Source organism: Clytia hemisphaerica, unplaced genomic scaffold (genome assembly GCF_902728285.1).
Source record: "Clytia hemisphaerica strain Z4C2 unplaced genomic scaffold, Clytia hemisphaerica genome assembly, whole genome shotgun sequence".
Classification (NCBI taxonomy): domain Eukaryota; kingdom Metazoa; phylum Cnidaria; class Hydrozoa; order Leptothecata; family Clytiidae; genus Clytia; species Clytia hemisphaerica.
Window position 1 is genome coordinate 483,333 of NW_027104179.1, and position 18,537 is coordinate 501,869.

The 18,537-nt window shown below is 36.3% G+C and overlaps 2 protein-coding genes across 2 annotated transcripts; both read right to left on the minus strand.

The window, feature by feature from the left end:
- Window positions 1-1,990: 1,990 nt before the first annotated feature.
- On the minus strand, window positions 1,991-10,353 carry LOC136814723 (protein sax-3-like). The gene is made up of 7 exons (XM_067071143.1): window positions 10,169-10,353; window positions 9,387-9,509; window positions 8,219-8,307; window positions 6,939-7,242; window positions 5,605-5,835; window positions 4,950-5,258; window positions 1,991-2,424 (listed from the first exon to the last, which is right to left on the minus strand). Exons 1-7 carry the CDS (start codon window positions 10,284-10,286, stop codon window positions 2,261-2,263), a joined length of 1,338 nt encoding a protein of 445 aa, XP_066927244.1. The 5' UTR covers window positions 10,287-10,353; the 3' UTR covers window positions 1,991-2,260.
- Window positions 10,354-13,003: 2,650 nt separating this feature from the next.
- LOC136814721 (formin-F-like) lies at window positions 13,004-17,973 on the minus strand. The gene is made up of 2 exons (XM_067071139.1): window positions 17,776-17,973; window positions 13,004-16,860 (listed from the first exon to the last, which is right to left on the minus strand). Exons 1-2 carry the CDS (start codon window positions 17,921-17,923, stop codon window positions 13,343-13,345), a joined length of 3,666 nt encoding a protein of 1,221 aa, XP_066927240.1. The 5' UTR covers window positions 17,924-17,973; the 3' UTR covers window positions 13,004-13,342.
- Window positions 17,974-18,537: the final 564 nt, after the last annotated feature.

Below are 18,537 nucleotides of genomic sequence, written 5' to 3' on the forward strand. Positions count from 1 at the left end.
TTAGTTAAAGTTTCTTTTTTGTTGTTGAAATTGACATCAGTTAAAAAAAATTCTATCTTCAAATTACCCCCCCCCCTCTTATTGCATCCTCCCGTCTATTCGGGAGACAAGAGTATGTTTTCATTTTCGATTGGGAAGGGTATCTAAGCCTTTAACAGCAAATAAATCTCCTCTAAAAGATATTTTTTGTATGAAGATTACACTCCTGTAGTTTTAGTAACCTAATGACTCAACAGTCCATTATAAATGGCATTTTACATGGACAAAATTCCCAATAGGTGAGACTATATATGGGTATGGGTCTTCTAGAAAACATGGGGGTGGAGGATATAGTGTTCGGGGGTAATTTTGCCTTGTTTGAGGGTAATTTTGAATGTCCAGGGGATCAACTGATGGTTGTCCGGGGGCTAAACCTGCTGTCCGGGGGCCAAAAGTCACAATGTCCGGGGGTAAATTTCCAAGAAATGTTATATCCTCCATCCCCCATATTCAATTTTTTTGCTGGAAAAGCCAATATGTAGGTTACTATTAGGATACTAATATATACTGATCCTACTATATACTATTACGAACCTCCAGAAAAATAAATCCCATCCATTAAATGTATCAAAAAACGAAAAAAGATTCAAGAGGTCTTTTTGGTAGTTTTTGCCCTTTCAAAGTTATCTTAAGTCTTTTAAAGTCAACCTACTCTGTCTAAGAAAGTTTGACTAAGTAGGAAATGATAGTATGAATCTCCAGGCTAATGTGACATGGGGATGTGCTAAATCTTAAATGGTTAAATTCCGGGGGGGGTACTTAGGCAAAAATGGATTTTTTCACCTTTAAAAGTCTCTCTAAGGGTCGGAAAAATCAGAAAGTTTTAAATTAGTCTCTCTAAGGGTCGGAAAATTCAAGATTTTTAGAAAATTTTTTGATTTCCAGAGAAAAAAATTGTAATAAAGTCTCTCTAAGGGTATGACTTTTTTCAAAAATCGAAAAAAGAATTTCAAAAAGTCTCTCTAAGGGTCACCTTTTCAGCAAAAATCAGTCTCTCTAAGGGTCGGTTTTCGGAGGTCCCGTCCGCACATACCCCTCATTCGCCAACCCTAGTACCCCCCCCCCCCAGGGTTAAATCTTATTTTGAGCGAGTAGTGTTTGGTCCAAGTTAAAAAAATTGAAGGTAAAATTGAGAATGATAATGGAAAGAATTCACTTAAACAAGATTCTAAAAGATTTGATACAGTGCTTACAAGCTTCAAAGTGTGGTTCACCGAAAATGAAAGTTTACACAAAGAGGCGAAAGGAAAAAGTTTTTGAGGGAATTTTTGATGAGACAAAAGTCGATCAATCTACGCTAACTTAACAACTTTCATTTTCGTTCGTTTGGCATAAGTTGTTACCTTGTTACTTTCGAACAAACTTTTATTTGGTGAATGAACGATTTAGCCATAAATTTCGACGGGGATTTATTTTTGCTTTTTTGTAGAAAATTCGCTGAAATTCACCAATATATGTTTACATTATACTCCATCAAATTAAAATCCTTGAAAACTTTTTTCACCTATCCGTCAGATTAAATTCCCGCCAAAATTTCTTCCTCGAAGTTATTTGTGTACTTTTGCCATCCAACTCATTTTCCTGCTAAGCCTCAATGCAAAAATGAATAACACGCAAAAACAGCTTTGTTCTATTGATTAACTTTTTATTTTGGAAAGAAATAATTTTACACGCTTTTTTTATAAGAATACACTTTATAAGAATGTCCATGATAAAAATGGCCAAAAAATTTTAAGAATATGCTAAGAATATCACCATCATGAAATTTTGTTACTAAAGCTAAGAATGCCATTTCTAGAGCATTTTCAATTATAAAGTGTCAATTACCCCCAAGTAAGTTCACTCCTTTCACAAAAAAGCCATTTTAATGCTTAATGTTAAATCTAGTCTGAATTAGGATCCTAACTTAAGAATACTGTAAGAATATTTTAGAAAGATTTTCTCACAAAAGTTAAGAATATCCATGATGAAATGGATTAACACCATTCTTATAGAAAAAGTGTGTATGTGACTAAAAAATGAAAACGGATTGAATTGCAACACTCTCACTGGTGATGAATCTCTGGAATGTTTTCATCTGATTTAAATCAATAATCATTTGGTCATTTCGTTCGTTTTTATAAGAAATGATCAATACATTACGCATTCAAGACCTTTTACATAGATTAACATCCTCAAAAAGTCCTCTCAAATCCTAAAGTCCTAGTAGTAGTCTCAAGTCCTAGCAAATCGCAGGGTCTTCGTCCTCACCATTTGGACAGTCAAGCGCGCCATCACACTTCCATGATCTGTGGATACATCGATTGCTACGGTGACATCTGAATTCGTAGTTCATACATTTGACAGTTGAAATTTTTGTTGATGATGTCATAGTAGTAGGAACTTCTGTAGATAGAAGATGGAAAGTGATATTGACTTGATATGATTTTACCCTTTTACCTATTTTACCCCCCCCCCCTTCGCACAGACCCAGTGGGACCGCTTTCCACTGGAAAAATTAATGAAAATATTTCGTCCCCAGTGGCAAATTATACTCTAACTGTTATCATCATAAAGAAAGAATCAGATAAGCAAATTATATAAGACATTTTTCCATCCCCACTGATGAATTTTCTGGCTCGTAAATAATGGAATTCAAATCCTTTAAGGTCATAAAAAACATGGATTGGAATATCAATGCCCATTGAGTTTTGGCCTGTTATTTTTACCCTCAATGGCTGAAAAGATCATATCGGGTCTGTGTGAAAGGGTTGTGATTTTTTATGAGACAAAAATCCGTTTTTGCCACCGCAAAACTGCGTTTTTCAGTATTTTAGTTCCGCTTAACGGTAGCATTCTTTTCTTACGGTCTCTCTATTGTTTTATCATCATCAAAAAGACTTTTCCAGAGTTATTTTGATCTGATTACTCATTTTGAAATCTCAGTTTGTCTTTTTCTTATCCCTGGAGAGTTAATGAATCTAAGGAAATTCCCTTTTCTGGGAAATTCCCTTTTTATACCACAAGTAGTTATTAAGCGCTCTTCATAGGTTAATGAAAATGTTACCCTACTCAAAGTATTTGAACAGTTATATGCTGCTAAACGTCTACATTAGTAAAATAACATATGAAGAGCAGTATCTTTAGACAGGCAGCTGACGACATCTAAAATCTGGACGACTTTGGGACAAACGTCGAGTTGATTTTTCTTGTTCCCATATATCTACTGATCCTAAAAATTTTACTCGGCGTCCGAAAATTTATTTAACGGACATGTCCGATAGTAATTTGTCAAATGATGACGTCACCACCAAAAGTGAAAATTTGATTTCAGCATATAATAATGATATATATACTTTTCGACGCATTTTTCGATCTAGATTCTAAATCACATCAGTCTCAATAGGTAAAAATTTAGATTTCAAAAGTTATGACTTAAATTTGACATGTGATTTTGGTCAATCATGACCCTGTCACCCCCTAAAAATGTCAAATTTCAACGTCATCAAATCAAAAAAATTTACAATTACACCATTCGAAAGCTCGTCAAAAACTATATAGAAGACAATTAAACGGGTATATTCGATTTCTCAGCCTAACTCGAGAAAATTGAGATCGTAATTCCTTATAAAATGAGGCATTTTTTCAAAAATGACGTCATAGAAAAGCTACGGACCTTAATAACTTTTCATATTCAAATTTTTACTTATTGAGATTGATGTGATTTGAAATCTACATCAAAAAACGCTTCGAATGGTATATAAAACTTTGAATTTTTGCAACATCAATTTTTCACTTTTGCTTATGACGTCATCAATTAATAAATTATTCTCGGACACGTCCGGTAAAGATTTTTAAACACGCCGAGTAAATTTTTCTGACTCTCTAAACTATAAAGATTTCAAAATAAGTACTCAATATTTGTCCCTCGAATTTTCACTTATTCACTTTTTTTGATGTCGTCAGCTGCCTGTCTACTTCAGATAAACACTCTTTATAAGAAAAACCAGCAAGTCATATGATTCTGGCTGGGCTTAGGCTTCGTCATATCTTCCTTCGTTTCGAGCGTAAAACTCCTACTCTTCGGGCTATGAGCACTGCTCTTGTTTTGAATATTGAAATTCTCCAGATAAATCGCATGCGCACTGAGGTTTTAATGAAACAATAGAGAGTTCCGAAACCTAAGCCAATCAGCTGTGTTTTAAACATTCTTTTATTTAAAATCTCTATTGATAAACATCTTTTGTGAATGTTGTCTATTATGTTTAAACCTATTAATAAGCAATTCCCGGTGGGAGTCACTAGTGGCCGCCTATAGCAGTGCCTATAGACCAAGAGTAAGGCCTAAAAGCCTGGATCTGTCTATTGTGTATACTAGGCTGAGCTGCTCTTAGTTTTATATAAGTTTTTCAGGCTTCAATGTCAATATTAATAAAAATGGAAACCTGTATTTCTCAGTAATTTCTGAAATCTAAGGCTTAGATTCTTCTTAATTTGTTCTTAGGTTTTGGCCAAATTTTAGCCTCGTATTCTTATGAAATTGCTCTTATAAAAAAGTGTAAGAAAAGGCACGGATGTCACTCTAAGTAGACTGTAAATCACTCCCTTGAAACATTTGTTAGCATTTGAAAGAATTTTTCCTTTTGAAAGCAAATTCAACTCTATGTGTACGTTTTGCTGCGGTGGCACCTTAATGAAAGTTATGTCTAGTGTAAGATTTCTATATAAAAAGAATGGGGTAAGGGAAGAATGTATTTGGATTCAGAAGATAGAGTTAAAAAAGGCAAAACCAATGAAGGATAAGATCGAAGGGCTAGAATCGAATCTCCCTTATAGGATTTGAAGCCAACAAATCCTACCAAAGTTGCTTATATGAATTTACTTAAAAGTTAAACTTCATAGCGTACATAACATACTACTGACAAACTTACGCCGTATCTCAACAAAGACTGACGTTCGCACTTTCTTTCCAGCTTCATTTTGAATTTCACAAGAATAAATTCCTTCTTGATTTACCACTGCTTGTAACAGAATCGAATTGCCTGAAGGAGCACGTTCAACAAAATATTGAACTTTAGAACCAGTCTTTGATGAGATTCTTCCATTCATTTTTTTGGCATTTCGAAATGCTGAACAATTAATGTTGGCAGTTTCACCATGGTTTATTGTGATAGATTGTGGTGAGGATTCGTGAATCTCAAGCGCACTAACTTTCAACTGTGTCGTGGCTTTGTCTTTTCCTAAGAGAAAGAAATCTCAGTACGAAAGATACATCAAAAAAAGTTGCATACACGTTTTTTTAATAAGAACATCCAAAAATTTTGAAGTCTTTGGGATGTTCTTAACAGAGTTTTTTCACCATTTTGTGATTATTTTTGTTTTTGAGTACACAAAGCCATAAAATGTTCTTAATTTGTTCTTAATATTTTTGACACCGAAGCCTTATGCTCTTTTATAGTTTGTTCTTATAAAGAAACGTGTACATGCTAGCCTCTGTACTTTGATCAACAACCTGCTTCATCGATTTGATGACATGATGAATAGTACCGCCGGAAATTTTCGTATTCAATCACAAAGATATCTTACCTAGAAAATTTTCCGCCTCACAAACATAAAATCCTTCATCTTTAAACTGGACATTGTTAATTAGTAAATTATTTCGTTTGGTTGAAAATCGGCCTGCTGGCATTGACCAGAAAATGCGTTTCCAAGTGATTTTTGCTGGTGGGTTTGATCGAACTTTGCATTTGGGAAAATCGAAAGTGATTCCCTCTGGTGTGAAGACCAAGTTTTGATGATTTAATATGACTGGTTTTGCTGGAAAGGAGAGTGAGTTGTAATAATTACATCGTGGTTATGGCCAAATGGGCTTTTCCAGAAAAAAACCGTGCACCCCCTGTTGAGGAGGTCCAACCTTTTGTGACCTACCCCCTTGGAATTCCAGGCAATTTTAGGATCATACCCTCTGGAATTCCGAATTTTTACAAATTTTCAATCATTACCCCCTTGGAATTCCGCTTATTTTTGACGGATTTTCGTCTACCCTTATGGAATTCCACTGTATTTCAAACCTTAGCCCCTTGGAACGGAAATGGACCTCCTCAACAGGGGGTGCACGATTTTTTTCTGGAAAAGCCCAATAGAAGTATCATTTGAGAAAGGCCAGCAATTTAAGCTTTTCAGGAAGGCTTTTTTGCCTGCGTTGCCACATAAATAAATAGCTTTATGAGAATTTAAATTAGAAAATTTCTACTCTATATGACCTTCTAATAACCTAAGCTAATTTAATGCTGAGCTTACCCAGCTAGCACACAATGTTGTTTCAACGTTCATCTAACGTTATATGGACGTTGTGAACGTTAGATAAACGTCGAAAAAACGTTGTGTGCCAGCTGGGTATGGCATATTTGCTTTTAGTGTGCACTAATTCTTGCCGTTTAGCTCGTTATTTTTCAACCATATAGTATTAATTCCAATAATACCGGGGTGGGGGGGGCACTCAAGGTAAACGACCTACCGTACGTGTGGCCCTTAAGGGTCCCTTTGAAATGAACTCGAAAGGCTCGAAATGAGCAAAGATGTGTAAAATTTTGAAAATCTGACCATTTTCCCTAAAATTGGTCAAAAATGTTTTAGAAAGTGGTGCACTGTAAGGGTCGATTTTTCGGCCAACTTTACTCAAATCTGGTTAAATTTTCTTTGCAATGTGAGGTTCCGATTTCAAAGGCCTAATTTTGGGTCGTTTTTGAATCGAGTGACCCCCTGGGCAAATAACACATTGTTGAAAATGAAGATGAACAGTGAAGAAGAAGCAAATTAACTTTTATCCTTTGATGCTGGAAACTCCATTTTTGGCAATCCTTTCTTATATATCTTTTCTTTTACTTATAAGATTTCCAGATAAAAGAACAATCACTTACTTAATACAGTAAGGTTTCCTGCATCTCCTGCTTCACCGAGTAAACTCTTCGCATGACATACTATCGGACCTTGTTCATCCCAGGAAACGTTCGAGATCACAAAACGGCTTGTAACTTCAAGCTTTTGTTTATCAATTGTTGAGGAGATACTGAAATTCTTTGCAGGGCTTCTCCATGTTACTGTAGGTATGGGGTTACCATAAAATGTACATTCGAATGTTTTGGAGTTTGAAATGTTTACTTCATCATTATGCAGTGTGCTTTTAACAAGTTTTGGAAATTCAAGTCCAGGTCCTGGTGGTCCCTTTATTGAAAAAAGAATCGAAGTATGATCTTTAAATAACAAGACGGTTTTGACACCATAAACCACAGATATCTTTAAAACACTTGATAGAGCTACTCTGTCCCTATTTGAATCTAAATAATCCGCCATCTTTGATAAGTAGACTATAGCTCGGTGCCGGTAATTTGATCGATCAAGCCTATCTTTCGCCTCGTCGCTTATCGCTATTCAGTTTTTTTGCTTGGTTTAACAAATTGCCGGTACCGAACTCTGACCAACTTTCAGCAAAGATGGTGGATTATTTTGCTTCGCCTGCCGTACGTGCATTTTCTTGAGAAATACATAGTAGCTCTATCTAGTGTTTTATATAAGATATCTATGCCATAGACACAAAGGCAAATTAGACATTAGAGATGGTCAAATCATTTTGACATGATCAGGGCTTGTGCCATGAGCTAGAAAGTGGAGCCCCCCCCCTTCCTCTAAAGAAAGAAAACTATTGGAATTACAGTTTAACATCAATTGTGTTGAACTTCTTTTAAATGTCAAAGAGAAAGAAAACTATTAAGCCTCATTAAAGTTTACATTTTTCAAATAGAAGCTACACTGAAGTTAGAGAAAAAACTGGAAAATTCAGCTTTTAAAATTAGCAAAGCAGATCCCCCTCCCTGTCTAAACCTGATCTAATTGGTATATAGTTGTAAAATTTGGCATACATGTTGTTAATAAGATTATATTAAAAGTCAAAAAGTTTATAAGTGTCAACAAAATTTTCTAGGAAGCTATTTAGGTATTATATCAGCTATGCAAAAGAAAATTGTTTGCAAGAGGTATGTACTGAAAATTGACGTTATCATCATAAAAATGCCACTAACATTGTCGATTCGATTAGAGGTTCTAGGACCCAAAAGAAACATCTGTTCCAAATTTCAAAACTTTTTCAAAGTAAGATAGCCTTTTGTGAACTAACTCTACCAGAATAATTTGGTATACTTACTGGAGGACCACGAATGCACTCTTGAGGTTTCCCCCCTTTGTTGGACTCTTTTGTTTTGATGACCGCTGTCTCCTCTTGTTTGCACTTATCTGTAGATGAATAAAAGAAAATTAGCTCTTTAGCATTAAAGGTTTTATTTTTACATAAGTAATCTCGTTTCATATCAGACACATATTTCATTTCAGGACAGTGTCTACCTATCAGTACCTATTGTTATATTATGCTGATATATACAAAGAAATTTTCTTTCCCTTTTTCTGATCACCTTGCTCCACATCCGTCTCCAGGGGGGGGGGGGTTTCAAGGGGTACCCGATTCCGCAATTCCGCCAATTTTTTCTCCAATTTCCGTCAAACCTTCTTAAATTGAACCAAAATTCCGTCACCGAAAATTCCTTTGAAATTCAATAATTTTGTCGAAAATTCCGCAAATTTGGAATATCTTTTACCAATTCCGAAATTCCGCAATTTTTTTTGCTAAATTCCGTTTTTCCGCACTAAAATTGTCTAATTTTCCGTCTCCGTCAGAGAACCCAATTTCCGTAATTCCATCTAAATTTTCACTAAATTCCGCCACTCCGTCCGAAAAAAGGGCCGATTCCGCTCCTCCGCCAAACGTGAAACCCCCCCTTCTCCAATCCAATGTGAAAAAGCTTGTAAAAATCAAAATTGATGAGTAAGCAAACGATATTGCTCTTAAATAAAACCTTTAACTTGATGAAAATCTTTTGATTTTTCGATTTTTCTTCATACTTTTTTTTATGGGTTAGGGTGATCCTTACAAACTTTTTCTTCGCATCTTTATAGGGTCAAGTATTCTTAAGAAAGTGCCAAAATTGAGGGTGAAATATTCATGGCGATATTCATAACGTATTCTTACTTTTTTAGACTTAACTTTTTTACAAACATAAAAAATGATCAATTTGAGAGTTTTGGACTTTATGAACATCCTTCCTCAAAGTTTCGATCCATCTCTAACAAAGGAAGCAGTTTTTTATGTTAACCAAATACAAAATGACTAAATTCTTATCAAATTCTGTGAAATTCACCATAGAGGGTATTCTTAGGGTATTCTTACGATTTGGCCAATTTTCACCCTGGTATTCTTATAGAAGATATTCTTAAAAAAAAGCATTTAGAACATTTCGTTGATTCAGCAATTTTTTTACCTTTTGCACAAACATACATGAATTTTTTACAAATCTTCTCAGCCGGAAAGTTCAACATGAACCTTTTCAAGTCTTCGTCATCACCATCTTTAGTTGAGGCATCTCTACGGTATCGATTGGCACCTAAAGAAAAATGCAAACGAGCTTTAGCACAACCCAATATCCACAGATCTGATAAAATGCCAGATTTTGGTGACGCAAAACGTTTAAAATCTTGTAATATATCTTGATAATGTGTTGGACACAAAAAAAAGAACGCGGCTGTTATTATTTGATTTTTCACGACATGTTTCTAGTCCAGCAAACTAGACGACTAATTCAGGCATAGTAGAAATAAAGCAAAAAGTAATGGAGGGAATAATTTTAGTCGTCTAGAAACCTTTGTGCACTAACTCCAAACAAAAGAAGCGTCAATATTACAATTATAACTTTTTACCACTCAAAATGAAATTCTTGAAAAAAAACAATGTGTGTGGATTTGTGCGCGTTAAAAATTTTTCATTTGAGTTGATTTTGTTTTAAGAGTTTTTTGTTGCTTGATAAATTGTTTTTCTTCTACGCAAGTTTCTACGTAGCTAGCCGGAGATTCTCTAAGGCCGGGACACCGGATTCTTACAGTCGTTTATACAAACTAAATCCCGTAACAATAATCGTATTATCATATAACGCCTATACTTCTGTATTACACGCATTATAAACGACTCCAGTCTAACATGTTTCAGACTTATGGTCCGTTCTCATGGAAACTTGATAATGAAATGTTATTTGAAATATAATGATACCTTGATCTTGATGTTCGTGCAATTGCAAAACTCGTAAATTGACTTCTCGATTCTGTAAAAAATTATAAACAGAAAGACACCCAAAACAAACGACAAAAATCCAAGGTAATTTATCCATCCTCTTGTAATACTAATGTATTGTCTCTCTTGCTTTTCTTCTGTAGTACAGTACTATTTGTGCTGACGATCTGTTTTTGATTTTGTTTTTTTTGCTTTGAAACTTCTTTTCTTGGCTCATCTTTCGATGAAGTGTTGTTATTGAAACCATGGTGAAGTGGCCTGGTTTCTATTGATGTAAAAATTTGAATTTATTCAGAGAAATTACACTTTTGAATGAGAGACACCCCTGTCTCACAACCCCGGTGGAACTTTTTTCTTCAGTGAGGATAAAAATCCCAATCGAAATATCAATTTTATTGTTCCAAGGTTAAAAAATCCAGCGGAAATGGTTTTGGAGTGCAATTTTTAAACATTGATTTTCGAGTGGGGATGAAATCAAAATCAATTTCCCTGTGGGTTTGAAATTCCAGGGTATTTTCCCACTGGGACCAAATTTTTGCTAAATTTCAGTCCAATATTTTTATCCCCTACTGGCTGAAAAAATCCCACCGGGTCTGTGAGAAGGCGGTGTTTAATTTGGTGGATCGTCAAAAACCGACAAATCCACCAAATTTAATACACTTAAAGTACTTTTTATGGACAAAATACAATGAAAGAAATGGGACGTGAAACTTTGTCCAGAAGCTGGAGCTCAACTACTTTTTACCTTTAAAAATTCTGATGGGGGAAAAAGTATCGCAGCGCCATCATTCAAATCAGAAAGCGAAGACTACGTGAAACTTGGTTTCTATTCTATCTGCAATCAAGGGAAAGGGTAAAAAGATCCGAAATTGATAATTATAGAGAAATTTAGTTTATTTTCAAAATAGGATGACTTGAAAGTACTCAAACCTACGTCATTGCTCTCAAGTTCTCAGAACTCTATTTTTTTAAGGCAATGCTACATAGTTTATTTCTAAGCGAGTGTCTACAGAATTTTTTTTACCATTCTCAAGCTTTCCAATGTTTTTTGTCAATATTTTAGCGATTTTTCAAGGTTTTTTGGGCCATTTATCGGACATTTTCAAATTGATTAAAATAGTACGATATCACGATATGTGTAAGAGGCTTTATTACCAGCATTTTGGTCCATAAAAAATGATTGCAAACGATGCGAGCAAGAAAATCTTTGGAGCTTTAACATCGATCAAAACTTCAGTGATGACCCAAGCTAAAACAAGACAACTATACTGTCAAAGTAATGCTTTTTCAAGGCTTTCAAGGAATTCTTTCACATTACATTCACTTGCAAGGTTGCTTAGTCCAATTTCAAGGTTTTTAAGGTCCCGTAGACGTAGACACCATGTTGTAAAACTTTGAAATGATTAAGTCGGGAGTACTTGGGCAAAAGAAGTACGGGAAAGTGCCGCTGACCAGGGTACCTTTTTCACATCTACGAGTCCTAGGTAAGCCCGCAAAAACACCAAAATAGAAAAATCAGTTCCCAGCTGGGTACCTTTTTGGGGACACGCTGGAGTTTTTACAAGCTCTTATTTGATTTGGTTGGTCGTTAAGATGTAATAAAAGAATCTTATTACTTTTTCTAAAGAACGCATCATCTCTATCACTTTAAATGACCAATTAGTGAAGTATCTTGTAAAAACTCCAGCTCATTCCGCTTTTTGGGGGAATTTTGAAGAAAAGTGGAACATTTTGAAGAAAATTTTGAACCCCCCATCCCCCAGCTCCGAGGATTAAATTTTACAAAATAAATTTTCTACTGGAATGGCTGTTCGCAAAAAAGTAAAGACTTTGATAATCAAAAATTTTAAGTTTGATTTTCATATATATTATTCCTATCTAGAATTATTATCATGTATGTCTATAAAAAAATTGTACAAAATCAGGTATCATGTAAGAAATTGGAATCACAATAAATTATTGAAATTTGGGGGGGGGCGGGCAAACACCTCACAGAGGTAAAATATCTGGTAAGATATAGCAGCTTTGATAGAAAACAATTTCGCAGGGATCTAATTTAACGGTTGAGCTTTTCTGCGAAAACATCATTCTCCGGATGAACCATAATTTGTAAAAATTATTTTCACTATTATATTGGTTTCTTATTTCAAATTCTTTATCTTTTATGTCAACATTTCAATGCACGTTCTTTTTATAAGAACATAAGGCTTCGATGACCAAAATATTATAAACATTTTAAGGCTTTGCGGACTCTAAAACAGCCGATTTATTAAGGGAAATAGGCAAGAGTGCTCACAAATGGTTAAAATAAGAATATTTTAAGAATATTTTTGGCTTAAAACTATAAATTTTGGATTTTCATAAAAAGACGTGTATAGTGCCAATTTCACAAAATTATTTGTGGGCTGAGGCCTTCTCAAAAAACAAATGGAAGTTTAATTTTTTGAAACACTTTAGGGTCATACTTGGTACTTGTGAGACCACGCCTAAAGGATCCCTAATGATTTTCTTATAATTCTATATTGGTCGGTAAAATTACAATAAATTATTTAAAAAATGCACTAAGATATTAAAGAGACTACAAAAACGTACAAAACACTAAAAAATAAATGCAAAAAAAAATCCTAACTGTTGCGAAAAACGATACTTGTTATGTGAGTGTCAGAAAACGGTCACAGAAATCAGAGTCTAAATTACGACAGAGTTTCCGTGTTAAGCTTTCACCCTTTGCCAAACAAATATTTTACTCCTCACAGAAAAGAAAATTTGATTTCGAAAAGAATAACTGAATAAAACTTATAAGTTATACCATATTGTATTGGGAAAAAAAGAGTCGGTATTGTGTGTTACAATTTACTGAATATGGCTGCTTTTGGCTGGGATTTTAAGAGTTTTCGTAGTTTTCCTAAAATCTTAATTGGGATATAAGCATCCTTATAAGCATTTTTAAGCCTTGCCAAGCCCTCGACCTAAGCATCTCCAAACCTGTTTTCAAATTTAGTATGCTTATAAAAAACATGTATATCATCCGAAAAAAATAGGTCTTTCCCCACGAGGCTGAAAGATTCATTGATCCTAAATCTACTGTATATAATGTTGATAATCATAATACTAATATTCCTTAAAAATATGAATGAGCCCATAATAAAAATTCTACTCGAAGTCATCTTGCAAGACACTGTCTCGTTTCGAATAGTAATTCAAAGCATTCAGCCAATCACTGACTTCCAATTCATTATCACCTCTCAGTTTCCAGACCCTTTGCTCGTGATGAATCTCCATAATGCAAGGATCATTCTCATCAACTTTGACCGGTGATTGCCGGATATAGATGGCTCCGGACAACTTCCCGTCTTCCCGTTTCGAATAATGTAAATAACCGGTAGTTGTCAGTTCAAAAAAACGGTAATCCCATTTACAATTCCGTTTTTTGCCACCACTTAACTTTTCAAGCCATCCTGTTTTGGAAGGGAAAGAAAGTTCTTCCATACTTTCTGATGGTTGAAGCTCTAATACGGTGGCATTACCGAGATTGAAAGTGACAGGTTTACTGGTGAAACCAGCTCCTTCGGTTTTGGTTACTGCTGCTTGTTGTAAGGTGGTATGTGAGATGATCTTTTCGTACGATTCGTTGCGCCGATGACTCTGTTTCTGTTTGCCAGGTTTTTGATTATTGCTCGTTTCAATGGATGCGTTTTTGACAGTGTTTGCCAGTTCACTGACTACTTTATCAAGATCGGCTTTATGTTTTTGACGGTTGGTCAATCGACGTTGTTTGGCTTCTGCAGCTTCAGTGGCACGTTGGAGCTGCTTGATAAAATCGCTGACGTGGTTTAACCAGTTCTCGAAATCCGATGATGAACTTTCTCCGTACATTCTCTTTAATTCAACGGAAAGTTCAACAATCTCTGAACAATGTTGTTGTAAGAGAACTAATTTACTAGATTCTGTTTTGATAAATTGGTTCACTTTGTGGATAAAAGCTTCATCGAAACTTGATGACAACGTGGACATCTGTTTCTTCAATTTTTCAATGTCCTTACTCATGATATCGACTTCAGCTGTAAGCCCTTTGATCGAGATGTCTATCGGAATAAGCAAGGAGTTCATCTCTTTATAACAAGTTAACACTTTTGGATCCTTCTGGTAGAGTTCCTCGGCAAGGAACTGTAAAGCGGTCTGTTTCTTATCTGTGCTACGGATATCGACCAATTTGACCAGAGCGCTCAATTTGAAACCGTACGCGCGGCCGCGGTTGGTACCGCCGTTCAGATAATTACCAATGGATAAAATATATTCAAGGAGTGTTTTAAAATGTTGGTTATCTCTCAAACTACGGCAAGCTTTGATCAGGTTTGTGATGGGTGGTTCGATTCCTTGTATTTGGTCAGGTATCTCACGAATGGTCAACAAAACGTCCAAGCGAGAGTTCAAATTCGTAATATTACACATTTTCTGTACGAATTTATCAACTTTGACTAATTTATCGAAATTACCTTTGAAACTTTTGAACATCTCGATTTCTTCAGGTGTTGGTTGGAAACGTTTCAAGGCGTTGATTTCTTCAGACGTCAAACCGTTTTCATCATCAAATGTCGAAAGCTTAGATTCAAGATCGTTGACATCGAGTTTGAAACCAGACAGGAAAATACCAAGATTCTGAGCTTTCTTTGGATCAAGTAAAGATTTCGAAGCGTTCTTATCTTCTATTGGTAAGCCATCTGGTTCTTCATTAGCCCTGGGTGTTTCGGTAGATTGAGATAGATGAAATAATTCTTCTATTTTCGTTGTATCGAGATTATTCAAACGGTCGGTCGCATCTTTCCAAACAGTCTGTTTGATTTGAGCATCCGGAATCTTTGACCAAAACAAAGGTCTCATTTTGCAGCCCGGTATAACATCTTCTTTCGGTGGGACTCCGCTAACCATCGTTCCGGGCGGTGGTGGGGGAGCCGGTATACCACCCGCACCTGGTGGAGGTGGTGGTGGGGCGGGGACATTCGGCGTAACGGCACTTCCTGCCTGCGAGACGGTAGAGCTTAACGACAAGGCTTTATCACGTGTTTGTTCAATCTCCACTTTGGACTCTGGAGGAGGTTGAATTTTAATGGGAACGTAATTTTTCTGTTTGGTAATTTCTTGAACAGTCTCTTCATCCTTCCTTGACTCATCAGTTTCTAGCGATGGATCTTTGGGAGGAAGAGGTGGTGCTTCCTCACCCCATAATCGCAAATCATGGTATCTGCGTTCGATATTGACGTAAGGGTTGCAACGTTTTTGTTTGATTTTCTTGTTGACTTTAGCGTATTGATCATTAGCGATTTGAGCGTGAAAACCAGCTCCACTGACTGGTACGTATAGTTTGTAAGGACCGTCTTCACCCTCTACCGGGGGAGTTCCGGCTGACGAAGAGGGTCGGTAATTAGGATACGGAAAATAGCGCGAGTCCTGTGCGAAATCACGATCGATTAATTGTTGCGTGACGTGTTGAAGCTCGCGTTGGTTTGTGGGTAATATAAGTGTATTTGAGGCGGATTGAGATGAATTGGCTGTGAAATCGACACCTTTTGATTGGCCACTTATGATCGGTCGGTTGACGTAAGGTGACGTCATATCGTTGATGTCATCTTCATTGTCCGGAGCAGACATTGATAAACGTTGATTACGAGCATGACGTAATGTCCATGAGAGAAGACCAGTGTTGATTTGGTTGTTAAGAGATTGGACAATTTCGCGGACTTTTGTGACTTGTGTCGAAGCGCGAATAGGAGCATCGATGATATTAAGAATAACGCCTAATTGTTCGAGTTCATCGTTCAAAGAGCTAGCGATCGATTTCAAATACTCTTCTTGGTGAAACGCGTTTTGGCTTTGCATTCTCTGTTGATGGAGTTGAGGTTGAACGTCGTCGACGTCCACGCGACCGCGAATGGCCGTCTGAAGCGCGATCATCCAATCATTTCGCTCCTTTTCAATCTCTTCGCTTTTGTTGGAGGACAGGCGAAATGCGTATTCTTTCTGTGACGTCACCAATGTAAAACCGTTCTCATCCAACTTCCGAACATCACACTCGTCCGGTAGAAGAGACACAATACTCAATGCGGAACTTTCGTTTTTCTCTTCGCCGACCCGATAATAAATCATTTCTCCAGGGAACAATTGAACAAAGCGCTTGGGCCACATCAAAAATGCAGCACTATGTCCTTTCTTCTCTAAAACGCCTTCTTTGACCGGAGATTTTCGCTTCTCGACTACATCCTCACTCAAGACGGGAAAACCTGTTTGTATTTGACCTATGATCAATAACAACAATCGAGAAATCTTATTCTTTTCTTCAAGTGTTCCAGCGTCAATATCTATCTCATTGAGATCGTCAAACTGAATTTGAAGACGCGGCGAATCGTCCCCTCCAACAACTGATTTCAGCGCAGTGAACGGGAAACTTTTCAATTTCTGTCCACGTTGTAATAACGAAAGAGAATCTTCTTCGAAATCAATTTGGACGACACATTTAGTTGATTTGTTATTTCTGCCGTAACGATGTACACCGAAATTGTAGATTTGCTCTTCTTTCGGTGCCGTACAATTGTCCTGGTCCAGTTCTTCGTAAGGGACGGAGGCAATACCCATTCCGTAAGCTCGTTGTAAAGCACCGTCCACTGACAATTTACCTGAAATTTAAGAACAATTAAAATAGATAGGACTTTTTTAATCAATATTGATTTTGGCGTGTGCTGATGTTCGACACTTTGCGGGTACATTGTTATTATAGAAGAATCAGTCATTTATTCAGATAAAAACGAAAATTTCTGATGACTTGAATAACTCGAAATTTTGCCATAAAGCGTCAAATAATGAATTGACATTTTGGGTAAAAAAAACTTAGTATCGTTGATGACATGATTAAGATATAATGATGTAATCTTTCAAAAAAGCTTACTTCCCCATAACTGAAATGGCATCTTAATTGACAAAAGGGAGATATATACGAGTTCGATGGGTCTTATTTTTCAAATCCAAATAAAATTAAATTTACCCCATCGAGTGTTAAGCATTGAAGGGTCTAGAGATGAAACACTTTATGGAAAAAGAAGTCACTTTATTTCCCATCTGAAACACGTGACTTTCACAAAACAGATTTTGAAAAAATATGCCACGTGAAGACAAAGAAAGAGCTAGATTAAATCAGTCTTTTTAAATACACCCCTGTGTCACAGACCCGCTGGGTTCCCAGCCCCACTGGAAAATTAAGCAAAAATTTCGTCCCCGGTGGGAAAATACCCTTGATTTTTAGCCCCACTGGGAAATCGATTTTATTTCATCCCCACTCGAAATTCCATGTTTAAAAATTGCACTCCAAAACCATCCCCACTAGATTTTCTCACTTTGGAACAATAGAATTTCTACCCCCATTAGGATTTCAATAGCAATTTTTATCCCCACTGAGGAAAAAACTTCCACTGGCGCTGTGAGACAAGGGTGTTTAAATGCGGCGGGAATCACAAGACTTTGCCTTTTCTTGCTTGAGAAAGGTTAAAGGTTCCTCTCTAGTCTTTCAGACTTCAAACTCAGTGATTAATCCTTACCTTCTTTGACCATATTCATGAGCATGATTCGTTTCTCGTCACCTCGTTTCAATGAAGATGTTTGATCTTCGGATGTTGTATCAAAGAACTGGGCGGTCTCGGGCGCTGCGGGTGATTTACGCCTCAACGAAAACGTCTTCAAAGACATTTTTGTTATCGTTTGGTTTCGAAGTTTTTTTGTTTTTTTTTATATCTAGCTCATCTAAAAAAGACAAAATTAAAATGAAAATGGGGACATTTTGAAATGTCAATATATAAGGACCCCATGAAATATTTTTTGGTTTTCACCACTGAAATTAGTACAATGTACAGAACCGACAGAACTTCTTTGTTTTTCAACTCAGAAAACCACCTTTTTGGTACACTGTATTAACTCAAATTTAGCTTGAAAAATAAACCACCCACTAGCTAAGGGTCAGTATAATGAGTCGGTACCGCCCCCTGAAATAACCCATCCATCATACTCACTAGAAATCTCACTAGGAACCCCTTTGTTGTCGCTTCACTTACAGTTTTGAAGGTTTTTCTGCAGACCTTTTGGAGTCTCATATTAGAAGAGACCTTATATTCCTCAAATATAAAATCTCGGAAGTAATCCCAAAAGTTTATGTGAAGAAATTGCTCGAACTTTTAATTTCGAATCTCCAGCCTTTTCGAAGGCCAGAGGATCAGAGAGGAAGCAATGTTCTTAATCTTCTTGTAAAAGCCTAGAAACTAGTCTAAACGACTAATTCAGACATAGTAGAAATAAAGCAAAATGTA